The 14400-nt window shown below is 46.8% G+C and overlaps 1 protein-coding gene across 1 annotated transcript in view; it reads right to left on the bottom strand.

Annotated features, from left to right (window-relative positions):
- Positions 1–14400, bottom strand: part of LOC147692408 (olfactomedin-4-like) — a 104478-nt gene that overhangs the window by 40345 nt on the left and 49733 nt on the right. Inside the window, exon 4 of the mRNA XM_086938620.1 lies at positions 5240–5387. Within this exon, the coding sequence (XP_086794746.1) occupies positions 5240–5387 (148 nt within the window). The remainder of the gene's footprint in view (positions 1–5239; positions 5388–14400) is intronic.

The following is a 14400-nucleotide window of genomic DNA, read 5'->3' as shown; positions in this document are numbered from 1 at the left end:
AAACAAATGAATGCCCAGCGTATACTAGACAAAGAAGTTGATGAAATAATGCAAATTGATATACATGATGTATACTTAGACTCCTCTAGATTATGAATGTCTTCAGCTAATGCTAAAAGGGTCGTCTATGGAAATTTGGCAGAGATTGCTATTAGCATTTATCTGAAGCCATCTTGTTTCCGACAGCCATCTTGTTGACCATGTGCTCACCTTGCGCTCTTTCCTTCTTTGCTGTCGCTTGCCCTTGTGCTTTGCTCAAGACCTGGCTATACTTAGCCTCCGCTACTCTGCACATGCTCAGAAAAGTTTGTAACTGCCCAGGCACCTGCTTAGGTTTGTTACTGTCAGGATGTGTCTACTAAAGTCAGCAACTTTTGGCTCCTCCTTCTTTGTTGACTGTGCATTTCTGTATGACCATCTATGTATGTAACTCTCCGCTGTGTGGTTGTACCACCTTCTTTTGAGCTCCTGTGTGGGTATAAAATACCTATGGTTCTTCTACTCCTTGTGCTACTTCATACACTGCCGAAGGGTGTTGAATGAATTTAGTTCCACCTTATGAGGTTTAATAAAATATATTTTTGCTATTTCAGTTTCCGTGCCAACTTCTATTTACTGGTCTGAGGACTTGTGTGCAGGGAAGGGCGAACGCCTAGCACTGTTAGGCCTTGCTGTGGTCCACTTCTACATCTCCACTGGATCTGCACCTTCTTTACTGCTAGAACATAAGCTGTCAGGTGCCTCAAGGTTCATCGCTTAGCCCACCCTCATCAAGGCATACATGATCCTTCTGGCCAATATCATCCGCACACACATCAACATCCTCTCCTATGCCGATGACATGCAACTCATATTCTCCCTTTGAGATAAGACCCCCAACAAAAGAATCAAGTTCACCACCTGCAAGGCCAAAGCAAATAATTAGACGAAAGCCAAGTGTCTCAAACTCTACACAGACAAGACACAAGTACTGATCTTCAGCAAGAGCATCTCCCCAAGGGACCCCAACTGGTGACTGGCCAAACTCAGACCCCTAGCCACACCCAGCATCCACGCCTGCAAACTTGGAATCAACATTGACATCATACTCGACAATACAGCACATGTCAACGCCGTCACTGCGTCCTTCTTCCACAACCTGACGATGTTGAGGAAGATCTTCAGTTGAGTTCTGAACAACACCAGAAAGCTGTCATACACTCAACACCCTCTGCACTGGGATTGGCAAAGAACTCATCAAAAGACTACAAATCATCCAGAAATAGGCATCCAGAAAAGAACTGAACCTCCTACATAGAACTCACATCCCACCACACCTCAGGGAACTTCACTAGCTCCCAATACACAAACATGCATATTGTAAACTCACGTACACATTTAAGGAACTTCACAACGTAGTCCCCCATCTACCAGAACAGTTGCATTTACTTCCACCAACCACCCAGACATCTCCACTCTTCTGGACTCCTACTCACATACATCCCATGTATATACAGAACCAGGTGAAGAGAATGGGCATTCTCTTACGTCAATTCTAAAGCATAGAACGGCTTCCCATGCCACATCAAGGCCTCAGCCTCGCTTTTTTAATTCCTCAAGAAGCTGAAGAACTGACTTTTCAATTAACCAACATACCTTGGCTGGGCTAGGCATTCTCAAGTGCTCAGCAGCCGGATACCCTCTCACGTGATAGTGCACTTTATAAATACACATAGAATGCCATGACATGAAATTACATGACAGGATATGGCATAACATACAATACCACAATAATACAGGAGGTAGGATGACGGGCTGGTAGGTTCAGAATGGAAATATTAAATACTAGGGACAGGGCTGTTTATCTGCAGAGCCAGTGCACAACCCCCTTAGTGGGGCAGGAGAACTGTCAATTTGGCAAAGAATTATGGTGGAGTTTCAACTCTGCCAAAATATAAGTAACCCACAAACTTATTGCAATAGCAGTTTTTCATGCTGCCTCTTGCAATGATTTTGGTTCTGTTTCTGAGATCCTGTTTTATTTTTGTCGCATCTAAATATGAGAGCTAGAGACAGATCTTCACTTGCCATTGCTTTGCTGGTGCGAGATGACAGAAGGGGGCTCTGGGCGAAGGCTGGGAATGGAATTGAAATGTAGGTATCTGTAGTGAAGCCCCTTATCAATCCACTTGCATTCTAATGATGGCAAGATGAGTGAAATGCCTCCCCCTCTGAATAGTATTTTGGCTTTCTCTATCACTTGCCATTTCAAGTCATTGGCAGAATGACCTTTTTTAGGCCTCGCGCCTATCGTTGCACTGTGCAGCAGTGCTCGTGCAGCGCGAGGCATTTTGGAGGTGAAAAACGGGGATTGTGAGCTGAACTAGGAATCGCTCACGCTCGTGCGTGTGCGTTTCCTTTTCAGCTCCTCCATTGGCCTTTGCGCGCGTCTTATTGTAAAAGACAGCACGCAATTGGCCAGAGGCACGTGCATAGCTCCTCCCATGGCCTAATGGTGTCTATTACACGCACCAAGCACGTAACAAACACCAATAGGCCGTGGGAGGAGCTATGCCCGTGCCCAGACACAGGCGTGGCGCGCTGGCTACTTCTTTTTCTTTACTTTTGGTATAAGCGCAGCACCCGCGCTTTACTTTTGATGTTATAAGTAAAGCATGGGTGCCGCGATTATACCAAAGGTAAAGAAATAGAAAAAAATATCTATTTCTTTACTTTTGGTATAATCGCGGCACCCACGCTTTACTTATAACATTAAAAGTAAAGCGCTGGTGCCGCCATTATACCAAAGGTAAAGAAATAGATTTTATTTTCTATTTCTTTACTTTTGGCATATTCGCGGCACCCGCACTTTACTTTTAATGTTATAAGTAAAGCAGGGATGCCGCGTTTATACCAAAAGTAAAGGAATAGAAAAAAACATCCATTTCTTTACGTTTAGTATAATCGCGGCACCAGCGCTTTACTTTTAACATTAAAAGTAAAGCTTGGGTGCCGCGATTATACCAAAGGTAAAGAAATAGACTTTTTTTTCTATTTCTTTACTTGTGGTATAATCGGGGCACCCGCGCTGCAATAGGTCTTGCATTACTAAATGTTTCAGTTATTAGCATTGCATTATTATTAGCAACGCTAATAGCTCAAACTTTTACTAATGCGAGGCCTATTGCATTGCAAATGCTTGTCTTTATAGTGATCAACCAACGGCGCATTCTCCACTGGGCAAAGGGTTCGACTACGATGTTGACCAATGCAGGATTTCACGGGTTGTGTAGTCTGGCCTATGTATATCAGTCCACAGGGACATCAGATGCAATAGATAACATTAGGCGTAGAGCAGTTGGTCATGTCGCGGAGTTTCAGTTTAGTGTTGCCGTGTTCAAACTGTTTGGTCTCCGATGTAAGGCCACATGCAACACAATTCCCACACTTGTAATGTCCTGTCAATGGGGGAAGTGACCATAAATCATGGATGGTGCTTTTGTCATGGTTCACACTAGTGTCCGAGTGGACCAGGTGGTCTCCGATATTTTTGCCTTTTTTGAAAGAACACATGGGTAACTCACGACACGAGTTCAGAGTGTTTAATGTAGGCCAGTGTCTCTTGATTGTTTTTTGTACCTGGGTGCTCAGTGGACAAAAGGTGGTGACACATACACTTTGTTTTGTGCTCTCTTTTGTGGTCTTGTTAAGTAGTACCTCATGGGGGCAAAACCACGCTCTCTTCATTAAGGTTTTTATCAATCTCTTGGGATATCCTCTCTCGCGTAGGCTGGTACTTAATGTGCTTGCTTCCCTAAAGAAGTCTTCCTTCTCTAAACAGTTGCGTTGAAGTCTTAAAAATTGGCCATAGGTTAGGCCATCTTTCAGAGCCCTAGGGTGGAAGCTGTTGTATTGTAGCAGCGTGTTTCTGTCAATAGGCTTTCAATATAGAGTTATATTCAGATGGTTCTCACAGCACCTTATTTTCAGGTCCAAGAATGGGACCATTTGCTTATCTTTGTGGTATGTAAACCTCAATGCTGATTGACATGCATGTAGGTATGTGACGAATAAATCCAAACTCTCTTCAGTTCCAGCCCAGATGAAGAAAATGTCGTCAATGTAACGATTCTGGCATTTTATATTCGTCAGGAAAGGGCTGTTGATGTTGTTAATATACTTCTCTTCAAGGTCACCTACATAGAGATTAGCTAGATTTGGTGCAAAAATAGCCCCCATTGAGGTTCCCGAACACTGTTGGTAGTAGCTGGAATTACATTTAAAATAGTTCTTGGAGAGTGCTATATCAAGGAGATCAGTAATGAACTCAGTGGGGACCTCAACAGGTGCTGGACAGCTGTCCAAAATGGCTTTAATTACAGTGATGCTGTCCATTTGCGGAATATTCGTATACAACGAATCACTGTCCATAGTAACTAGGATCCCCTAGAATATCCTCAACCATATTTATCATATACGTGCTGTCTCTTACGTATGTGGGTAGGGCAGGGACATACTCTTGATGAAACAATTGATATAATGTCCTAGGAGTTCTATGACTGATCCACATCCGGACAGGATGGGTCTTCTCGGTGGATTCTGGATATCTTTATGAATCTTGGATAAGGTGTACAGGACCGGAGTCCTTGGGCAAGTCCTTTTAATTATCATGTAATTCCTTATACCCGCAATTACATCCTTTTACCCCACTTTCAGTCCCCAGAAACACAGTCCTGAAGAGACCCCGTATCTAGAGAGGGTCAAAAACCTGTCGACACCAGACAAAAGAGAGAGCCTAAATTAAATTATCATCACTGTATTAAGCTCGTCCTTTTGCACTTTACCAATAACCTGTTTCCCTTTTTTGCTTCACTATGTCACACAATACTCACTAAAATAGGTTATGGTCACTTTACTGGGGTTCACAGCATAACTCCGAATTTGTAATGATATGTAAATAGTTTAATGACATATATATATAAGGAATAAGTCTGTGATACAGACTATAACTGCATAATAAAATTACCTACTTCGGCTGACGTCAGGTATACCTAAACCAAAGGTGTATGGGCTTTTTCAAATACATGTGTGTGTATAGAATATTAAAGCAAATAATACTGCGACTCGATGGAGGGTCACGAATGAATAAGATAAATTCTGACTATGATTTAATCAGAGCCACTACTTGAGTTGCAGATTGTGTACTGATCTAGATAATTGAGTTCCTAAGTGAGGGTAGTTATGAACATGTGATACTGACCGTAGCTTGGCGGTGGGGTAGGCTTTGTCTGGTTGTTCTGACACGCCTCCAAACGTTCTCGCAGGGACACGATTTCACGGCGCACCAGCAGAATGTTGTTTTTGTCATATGCTTGCAGCTTATTCACCATCACTGAAATGTTCTTGATCTGTAGAGAGGACCAGGAATACATAAGGAGAGCGAGACCTTAGTAAGACACATCAAAACATATATGCTGAACAAGAACTGCTTTGCCTAGTTCTTCTTCTTTAAGTTATTGTACATTACCCAATGGGACAACAAGCTAAGAACTGAAATAATTTAAGCTAATATGTCACATGATATTAACAACATAAAAGATGTTTGTTGTGAGTAATTTGGGCCCACGCCCTACTGTCATGGTGGAGGGTTCCTATTGTTCCTGTTAAGCACTTTGCAAGAGAATTAACTGCAGGATCCAAGAGCTGCAACTTAGACTTATGTCTCAATTCATGTCCATTGCCCAGACAAGGGGCAGCTCCTCTGCTATGGTGGAGGAGAGCCGCCCCACTGCTTTTAAGTAGTGATAAACATAAAATGACAATAACTTAGAGTTCTTGTCATTTTATGTTTTATGCTTTGCGGAGCTGCTCTGCTCTCCCCTAATTGGGAAGAGTATACCCAGATGTGGGTCCTGTGTTCACTACACCACTGGATTCAAGCTAGCCTGGCTGATGAAGGGTGATGCCCTAAAACTGGTCCCAGGATGCTTGTCTCCGGTCCAGGGAGGACCTGGCTTGGCAGTTCAGGCTGGAGTGTTCCCACAAGGAACAGGGTCAAGGCTGATTTGCATATGGCTTGGTCTAAACTGGGGTAGTGAGCAAAATAATGATGGATTTAAGCCGGATCTTGGTGACTGGGGGTGAATGTTTGCATTGTCCAGTATTCCGTCCAACAATTGTTTCTTTTGCATATGTTCCCCTAAGTAGGAAGGGTATGCCCAGACGTTGTTCCCGTGCTCACTACACCACTGGATTCAAGCTAGCCTGTGTGATGAAGGGTGATGCCTGAAACTTGTACCAGGATGCTTGCTTCCAGTCCAGAGAGGACCTGGCATTGGAGTTCGGGCAGGACTGTTCCCACTAGGAACAGGGTCAAGACTGATTTGCATATGGCTTCGTCCAAACTGGGGTGGTGAGAAAAATAATAATGGATTTAAGCCAGATCCTTGTGACTGGGGGTGAATGTTTGCATTGTCCAGCATTCTGTCCACCAATTCTTTCTTTTCCATATGTCCCCCTAAGTGGACAGGGTATGCCCTGACGTGAGTCCTGTTCTCACTACACCACTGGATTCAAGATAGCCTGGTTGATGAAGGGTGATTCCTGACACTGTTTCCTGGATGCTTGCTTCCAGTCCAGGGAGGACCTGGCTTGGCAATTCGTGCTGGACTGATGCCACAAGTAACAGGGTCAAGACTGATTTGCATATGGCTTGGTCCAAACTGGGGTAGTGAGCAAAATAATAATGGATTTAAGCCAGATCCTTGTGACTGGGGGTAAATGTTTGCATTGTCCAGCATTCCTTCCATCAATTGTTTCTTTTGCATATATCCCCCTACGTGGGAAGGGTATGCCCCGATGTGGGTCCCGTGCTTACTACACCACTGGATTCAAGCTAGCCTGGCTGATGAAAGATGACGACCTGAAACTGGTCCGAGGATGCTTGTTTCCGGTCCACGGAGGACCTGGCATGGCAGTTTGAGCTGGACTGTTCCCACAAGAAAGAGGGTGAAGACTGATTTGCATATGGCTGGGTGCAAACTGGGGTGGTGTGGTGAGCAAAAGAATGATGGATTTAACCCAGATCCTTGTGACAGGGGGTGAAAATCTGCATTGTCCAGCATTCGGTACATCAATTGTTTCTTTTGCATATGTCTGCATAAGTGGGAAGGGTATGCACAGACGTGGGCCCCGTGCTCACTACACCACTGGATTCAAGCTAGCTTGGCTGATGAATGGTGATGCTCTGAAACTGGTCACAGCATGCTTGCTTCCACTCCAGGGAGGACCTGGCTTGGCCGTTTGGGCTGGACTGTTCCCACAAGGAACATGGTCTGATTTGCACATGGCTGGCTCCTAACTGGGGTGGTGTAGTGAACAAAAGAATGATGGATTTAACCCAGATCCTTGTTACTGGGGATGAATGTTTGCTAACCCTGGGCAGTGGCGTCACTAGGGAGGTGCGGGGGGTGCGGACCGCACCGGGTGACACCTTCCCCTGGGGTGACACCGTGGTCCGTGTCGACAATAATCTTGGCCGGCGGTCAGGTAAGGTTCGACAGACAGTAATATTATTTTGCACATCAAAATGCAAAATAATATTACTGTCTGCCGAATGTTACCCGGCCGCCGGCCAAGATTATTGTCCAATTAGGCTAAGGCGTAGACGTAAGGACGTCAACGACGTTCGTAAACGTCACTCTCGTGTGATGTAGCTCCCGTCCCGCCGTGTTCATCAATGCCCATGGGGTTTTGCAGTTGCAGGGCCAGGTGCACGCTTGTCTTCAGCTGGTAAGTGGCACCCCCATTCTTCCCTTCGCTGTGTGTGTTAGAAGTATGCCCTTTGAACTGGGAGCCGGAAAAACGGGTACAACGTACCGCAAACAGCATCTTTTAACACACAGCTTTCCTAAAGTTACAGCATGTGCCTCTGCCTTCCCCAAATTTCACAGAACAAATTTCACAGGCTGCTGCTGCCCCAGCCCGGAGGTCCCCCCTCTGGGGCCCTGACCGCCGAGCAGAGGCAGATTGTGGAGTGCATCGAGGTGGACTATTAAAACAGCCTGGCAGGTTAGCAGGCCTCGCTACTCTTTGTGCTGCCCGAAAGATGCAGATTGGTTCATGGGAGGGGGAGGGCACTTTTGCTAAGGCCATGCATTGGAAAGGCCTGTCCAGCTGGGGCAGAGACAGTGGTCTCGCATGTGGCTGCTGATGCCATTAGCGCCAAAAAGCGCCTAGAGCACAGTCGCTGCGCTTTATATGCTTCTTAATGGTAAAGGGGAAGGGATTAACTGACTCTGCCCCAGCCTTCCCTCCTCATGCAACTCATTTCACCCTGTTTTTAGAGTGACTCCGTCCTAACCACTCTGCCCTGTCAGGGGCAGCTGTATGTTAAATATGTTCCCCATTTTCCCACTGGGAATTCTGGCTCTGTTTTTGTTTACGTTCTCTCTTTGTTTTTGGTTGTACTTTTGAGTTCTTTAGATCCACCAACCGTGGCTGCCAGTTCGATACTGCTGCCCCCAAGTGCTGAATGCATGTCCGCCTGGCATGCATGTGGCGTCCAGCTTGTGTTTAAGCACCATATGTAATAGAGGGCTATAGAGTATCTCGCATTTCACTGTAGAAAGAAAAACCTGAGTTTAAATTGAGGTCACTGCAGCAAATGCAACGCCGCACAGATACTTTGATATTGCAAATGAGTTTAGAGGTAGGTACATGTGGGAATAAAGTGGTATTGAAGATTTGTTTCTGGGTAATTGTGGAATTCGAATACATTATTTTATTTGCACTACAGCACAAAGTGATGCATACGTACCGGGGCTGGGCGCTGCCCATTCTGAAAAAGTATATCATGTGTGTCCTGCTCCTTCGGTGTGAGATGTAGGAACACAGTCCTAGGATAACCTGTGCACTGTAGTGAGCGCGCTTTAAGTTTAAAAACAGTTCACGCTCAGAACTGTTGATTGGCAATCCTATATATTATTGCATGAGCTACTTCTCTATATTGTATCTCTGACTGGGCTGAGCGCTGTGACTGTGATTCAAAGCGGTATCCTGTCTGCCACTGCGGTCTGTGTGGCTCAATTAAACTGCTGCAACTTTCAGCAATCTACCTTAATTAAAGCGCTTCGGTGCTCGAGCTCTATTGCACTTTGATGGTTTGTACAAATGTAGCATGTGTATTGCTGGGGTTTGGATAGCGCTCAGAGTGTTGCTTGAAGGCGCTGCTACATTTAGGAGAGACTCAACTGAAAACCCGCCAGACGTGTTGATGTATGTGAACTGCACAGAGTTGTCTTCTAAATGACAAGCGCCAGGACAGTCCGGGTGTAAGGCGCTAGAGTTACCGACCTTTCCTCAAATGCGTCCCCTTTCTTACACTAGTTTACCATATCGTGACAGAGTGCAATGAACTTTCACTCACGCAAACCACATACACCTGCACCCCTGTGTCAAGACGAGTGGCACTGCTGCTCAGTGCGTGAGAAATAATGCACTGAAAAGGAAGAGTGGAAAGGTGAACACTAGCTCTGCACTTCTGAATATAAATAAAAAAGTAGCATACATTTTTATCTTGTAACTTTCTTTGGTGATGGAAACCAATTAGTTAATAGATTTACAGGCTCTCGAACAATTTACTTGTGCCCTGTATTATTTATTTGGCAATATTTTTGCCCTCTCGTCTTCCTTGTTAAAGAAAGTGGTTGAGTGATGTCTTGAGCAGAATGAATAGCAATTACACAGTGCCTGGTAAGACAATTGGCGTTGTAACCGTTGACAGGTGCAGAGCTACTGTTATTTAAGTAAACTCCAGTCAGGTCTGGTGAGCATGATGCGAAGCGCCACACATTGGAATGGGGCAGGCGTAAGGGTAACACCTCTGCAGTACTTTAGACTCCGGTGTAGAGGAGTAGGCTTGGAAAGGCCCCAGAAGAAGAAGGACCTCCTCCGTGGGTGCTGCACAGATGAATACATCTCCTCGAGGAGGTCCATCATGGATTCATGGGGTAAGTCGTGAGGGGGTGACACCATGAGTTACCCGCACTGGGTGACACCAACCCTAGTGACGCCACTGACCCTGGGCGTAGTTCACGTAGTCGCGCCACGCGTAGCTAGGCGAAGTGCAATTTGCTCTACGCAAGCTCCGCGTAGCTACGTGAGCTGCATAGTGCGTTAGGGAAAATGCTGTTTGCACTGATTGCACAGTGTTGGATGCTTGTCCACACTGTGCAATCATTGCAAACAACATCTTGCACAGCGCAATCAGTCGTTTTCTGCCGCTCGAGTAGATTTGTACTCGAGCAGCAGTTTTCTCAATGCGGACTGGTAGTTTCTCATCGCGAGCGGTCACAAGCATACGCGACCACTTGCAATGAGAAACCTGAACTCCCCGCATTGAGAATCTCGCCGGGAGGTTTATTTTCCACACTCGCGATCAGCAACTTGATGTTGCTGGTTGTAAACAAGGAAAAAGTTTCGCCGGGATGTCATTTTGCTCGCTCGTGGTCGCCAACTTGACGTTGAGGAACGCGAGCAAGCAAAAAATGCCCGCTTCGCTATGCGTTTTTGCACTGTGTTACGTGCAATTTGCGTAGCACGTAGTTGCAAAAACTACGCGAGTATAGTGTAGTCCTACGCCCAGGGTTAATGTTTGCATTGTCCAGCATTCCGTCCATCAATTGTTTCTTCTGCATATGTCCCCAAATGGGAAGGGTTTGCCCACACGTGGGTCCCTTGCTCACTACACCACTGGATTCAAGCTATCCTGGCTGATGAAGGGTGATGCCTGAAACTGGTCCCAGGAAGCTTGCTTCCAGTCCAGGGAGGACCTGGCTTGGCAGTTCGGGCTGGTCTGTGCCCACAAGGAACAGGGTCAAGACTGATTTGCAGATGGCTTGGTCTAAACTGGGGTGGTGAGCAAAATAATGATGGATTTAAGCCAGGTCCTGGTGACTGGGGGTAAATGTTTGCATTGTGCAGCATTCCGTCCATCAATTGTTTCTTTTGCATATGTCCCCAAATGGGAAGGGTATGCCTGGACGTGGGTCCCTTGCTCACTACACCACTGGATTCAAGCTAGCCTGACTGATGAAGGGTGATACCCTGAAACTGGTCCCAGGATTCCTGCTTCCGGTCCAGAGAGGACCTGGCTTGGCAGTTCGGGCTGGACTGTTGCCACAAGGAATAGGGTCAAGAATGAATTGCATATGGCTTGGTCCAAACTAGAGTGGTGAGCAAAATAATGATGGATTTAAACCAGACCCTTGTGACTGGGGGTGAATGTTTGCATTGTCCAGCATTCCGTCCATCAATTGTTTCTTTTGCATATGTCCCCCTAAGTGGGAAGGGTATACCCAGACGTGGGTCCTGTGCTCACTACACCACTGGATTCTAGCTAGCTTGGCTGATAAAGGTGATGCCCTGAAACTGGTCCGGGGATGCTTGTTTCCGGTCCAGGGAGGACCTGGCTTGGCAGTTCGGGCTGGACTGTTCCCACAAGGAACAGGGTCAAGACTGATTTGCATATGGCTGGGTCCAATCTGGGGGGGTGTGGAGAGCAAAATAATGATGGATTTAACCTGTGTCCTTGTGACTGAGGGTGAATGTTTGCATTGTCCAGCATACCGTCCATCAATTGTTTCTATTGCATATGTTCCCCTAAATTGGAAGGGTTTGCCCAGACGTGGGTCTGGTACTCACGACACAACTGGATTCAAGCTAGCCTGGCAGATGAAGGGTGATGCCGTGAAACTGGTCCCAGGATGCTTGTTTCCAGTCCAGGGAGGACCTGGCTTGGTAGTTCATGCTGGACTCTTCCCACAAGGAACAGGGTCAGGACTGATTTGCATATGGTTAGGTCGAAACTGGGGTGGTGTGGTGAGCAAAAGAATGATGGATTTAACCCAGATCCTTGTGACTGAGGGTGAATGTTTGCATTTTACAGCATTCCGTCCATCAATTGTTTCTTTTCCATATGTCCCCCTAAGTGAACAGGGTATGCCCAGACGTGGGTCCCGTGCTCACAACATCACTGGATTCAAGCTAGCCTGGCTGATGAAAGTGATGCCCTGAAATTGGTCCGAGGATGCTTGTTTCCAGTTCAGGGAGGACCTGGCGTCGCAGTTCTGGCAGGACATTTCCCACAAGGAAGAGGGTGAAGACTGATTTGCATATGGCTGGGTGCAAACTGGGGTGGTGTGGTGAGCAAAAGAATGATGGATTTAGCCCAGATCCTTGTGACTGGGGGTGAAAATGTGCATTGTCCAGCATTCCGTCCATCAATTGTTTCTTTTGCATATGTCCCCAAATGGGAAGGGTATGCCTGGACGTGGGTCCCTTGCTCACTACACCACTGGATTCAAGCTAGCCTGACTGATGAAGGGTGATACCCTGAAACTGGTCCCAGGATTCCTGCTTCCGGTCCAGAGAGGACCTGGCTTGGCAGTTCGGGCTGGACTGTTGCCACAAGGAATAGGGTCAAGAATGAATTGCATATGGCTTGGTCCAAACTAGAGTGGTGAGCAAAATAATGATGGATTTAAACCAGACCCTTGTGACTGGGGGTGAATGTTTGCATTGTCCAGCATTCCGTCCATCAATTGTTTCTTTTGCATATGTCCCCCTAAGTGGGAAGGGTATACCCAGACGTGGGTCCTGTGCTCACTACACCACTGGATTCTAGCTAGCTTGGCTGATAAAGGTGATGCCCTGAAACTGGTCCGGGGATGCTTGTTTCCGGTCCAGGGAGGACCTGGCTTGGCAGTTCGGGCTGGACTGTTCCCACAAGGAACAGGGTCAAGACTGATTTGCATATGGCTGGGTCCAATCTGGGGGGGGTGTGGAGAGCAAAATAATGATGGATTTAACCTGTGTCCTTGTGACTGAGGGTGAATGTTTGCATTGTCCAGCATACCGTCCATCAATTGTTTCTATTGCATATGTTCCCCTAAATTGGAAGGGTTTGCCCAGACGTGGGTCTGGTACTCACGACACAACTGGATTCAAGCTAGCCTGGCAGATGAAGGGTGATGCCGTGAAACTGGTCCCAGGATGCTTGTTTCCAGTCCAGGGAGGACCTGGCTTGGTAGTTCATGCTGGACTCTTCCCACAAGGAACAGGGTCAGGACTGATTTGCATATGGTTAGGTCGAAACTGGGGTGGTGTGGTGAGCAAAAGAATGATGGATTTAACCCAGATCCTTGTGACTGAGGGTGAATGTTTGCATTTTACAGCATTCCGTCCATCAATTGTTTCTTTTCCATATGTCCCCCTAAGTGAACAGGGTATGCCCAGACGTGGGTCCCGTGCTCACAACACCACTGGATTCAAGCTAGCCTGGCTGATGAAAGTGATGCCCTGAAATGGGTCCGAGGATGCTTGTTTCCAGTTCAGGGAGGACCTGGCGTCGCAGTTCTGGCAGGACATTTCCCACAAGGAAGAGGGTGAAGACTGATTTGCATATGGCTGGGTGCAAACTGGGGTGGTGTGGTGAGCAAAAGAATGATGGATTTAGCCCAGATCCTTGTGACTGGGGGTGAAAATGTGCATTGTCCAGCATTCCGTCCATCAATTGTTTCTTTTGCATATGTCCCCCTAAGTGGGAAGGGAATGCCCAGATGTGGGTCCCATGTTTACTACATCACAGGATTCAAGCTAGCCTGATGAATGGTGATGCCCTGAAACTGGTCCCAGGATGCTTGCTTCCACTCCAGGGAGGACCTGGCTTGGCAGTTTGGGCTGGACTGGTCCCACAAGGAACAGGGTCTGATTTGCACATGGCTGGGGTGGGGTGGTGTGGTGAGCAAAAGAATGATGGATTTAACCCAGATCCTTGTTACTGGGGGTGAATGTGTGCTAACCATGGGCGTAGCTCACGTAGTCGTGATACGCGTAGCTAGGCGAAGTGCACTTTGCACTACACAAGCTACACGAACTGCGTAGTGCGGTAGGGAAAATGCTGTTCGTACTGATTGCACAGGGTTGGATGCATGTCCACACTGTGCAACATTGCAAACGGCATCTTGCACAGTGCAAGCGGTCGTTATCTGCCGCTCCAGTAGATTTGTACTCGAGCAGCAGTTTTCTCAAGGTGGACAGGTAGTTTCTAATTGCGAGCGGTCACAAGCATACGCGACCACTCGCAATGAGAAACCTGAACTCCCCACGTTGAGAATCTCGCCGGAAGGTTTATTTTCCACGCTCGCGATCGGCAACTTGATGTTGCTGATCGCAAATGATGCAAAAGTCTCGCCAGGATGCCATTTTGCTCACTAGCGGTCGATAACTTGACGTTGAGGAACACGAGCAAGCAAAAAATGCCAGCTACGTGTTTTTGCACTGTGCTATGTGCAATTTGCGTAGCGCATAGTTGCGCAACCTACGCGAGCGTAGAGTAGTCCTACCCCCAGGGTTCATGTT

Source organism: Lissotriton vulgaris, chromosome 9 (assembly GCF_964263255.1).
Source record: "Lissotriton vulgaris chromosome 9, aLisVul1.2, whole genome shotgun sequence".
Classification (NCBI taxonomy): Eukaryota; Metazoa; Chordata; class Amphibia; order Caudata; family Salamandridae; genus Lissotriton; species Lissotriton vulgaris.
This window is presented reverse-complemented; position numbering and strand designations above follow the sequence as displayed.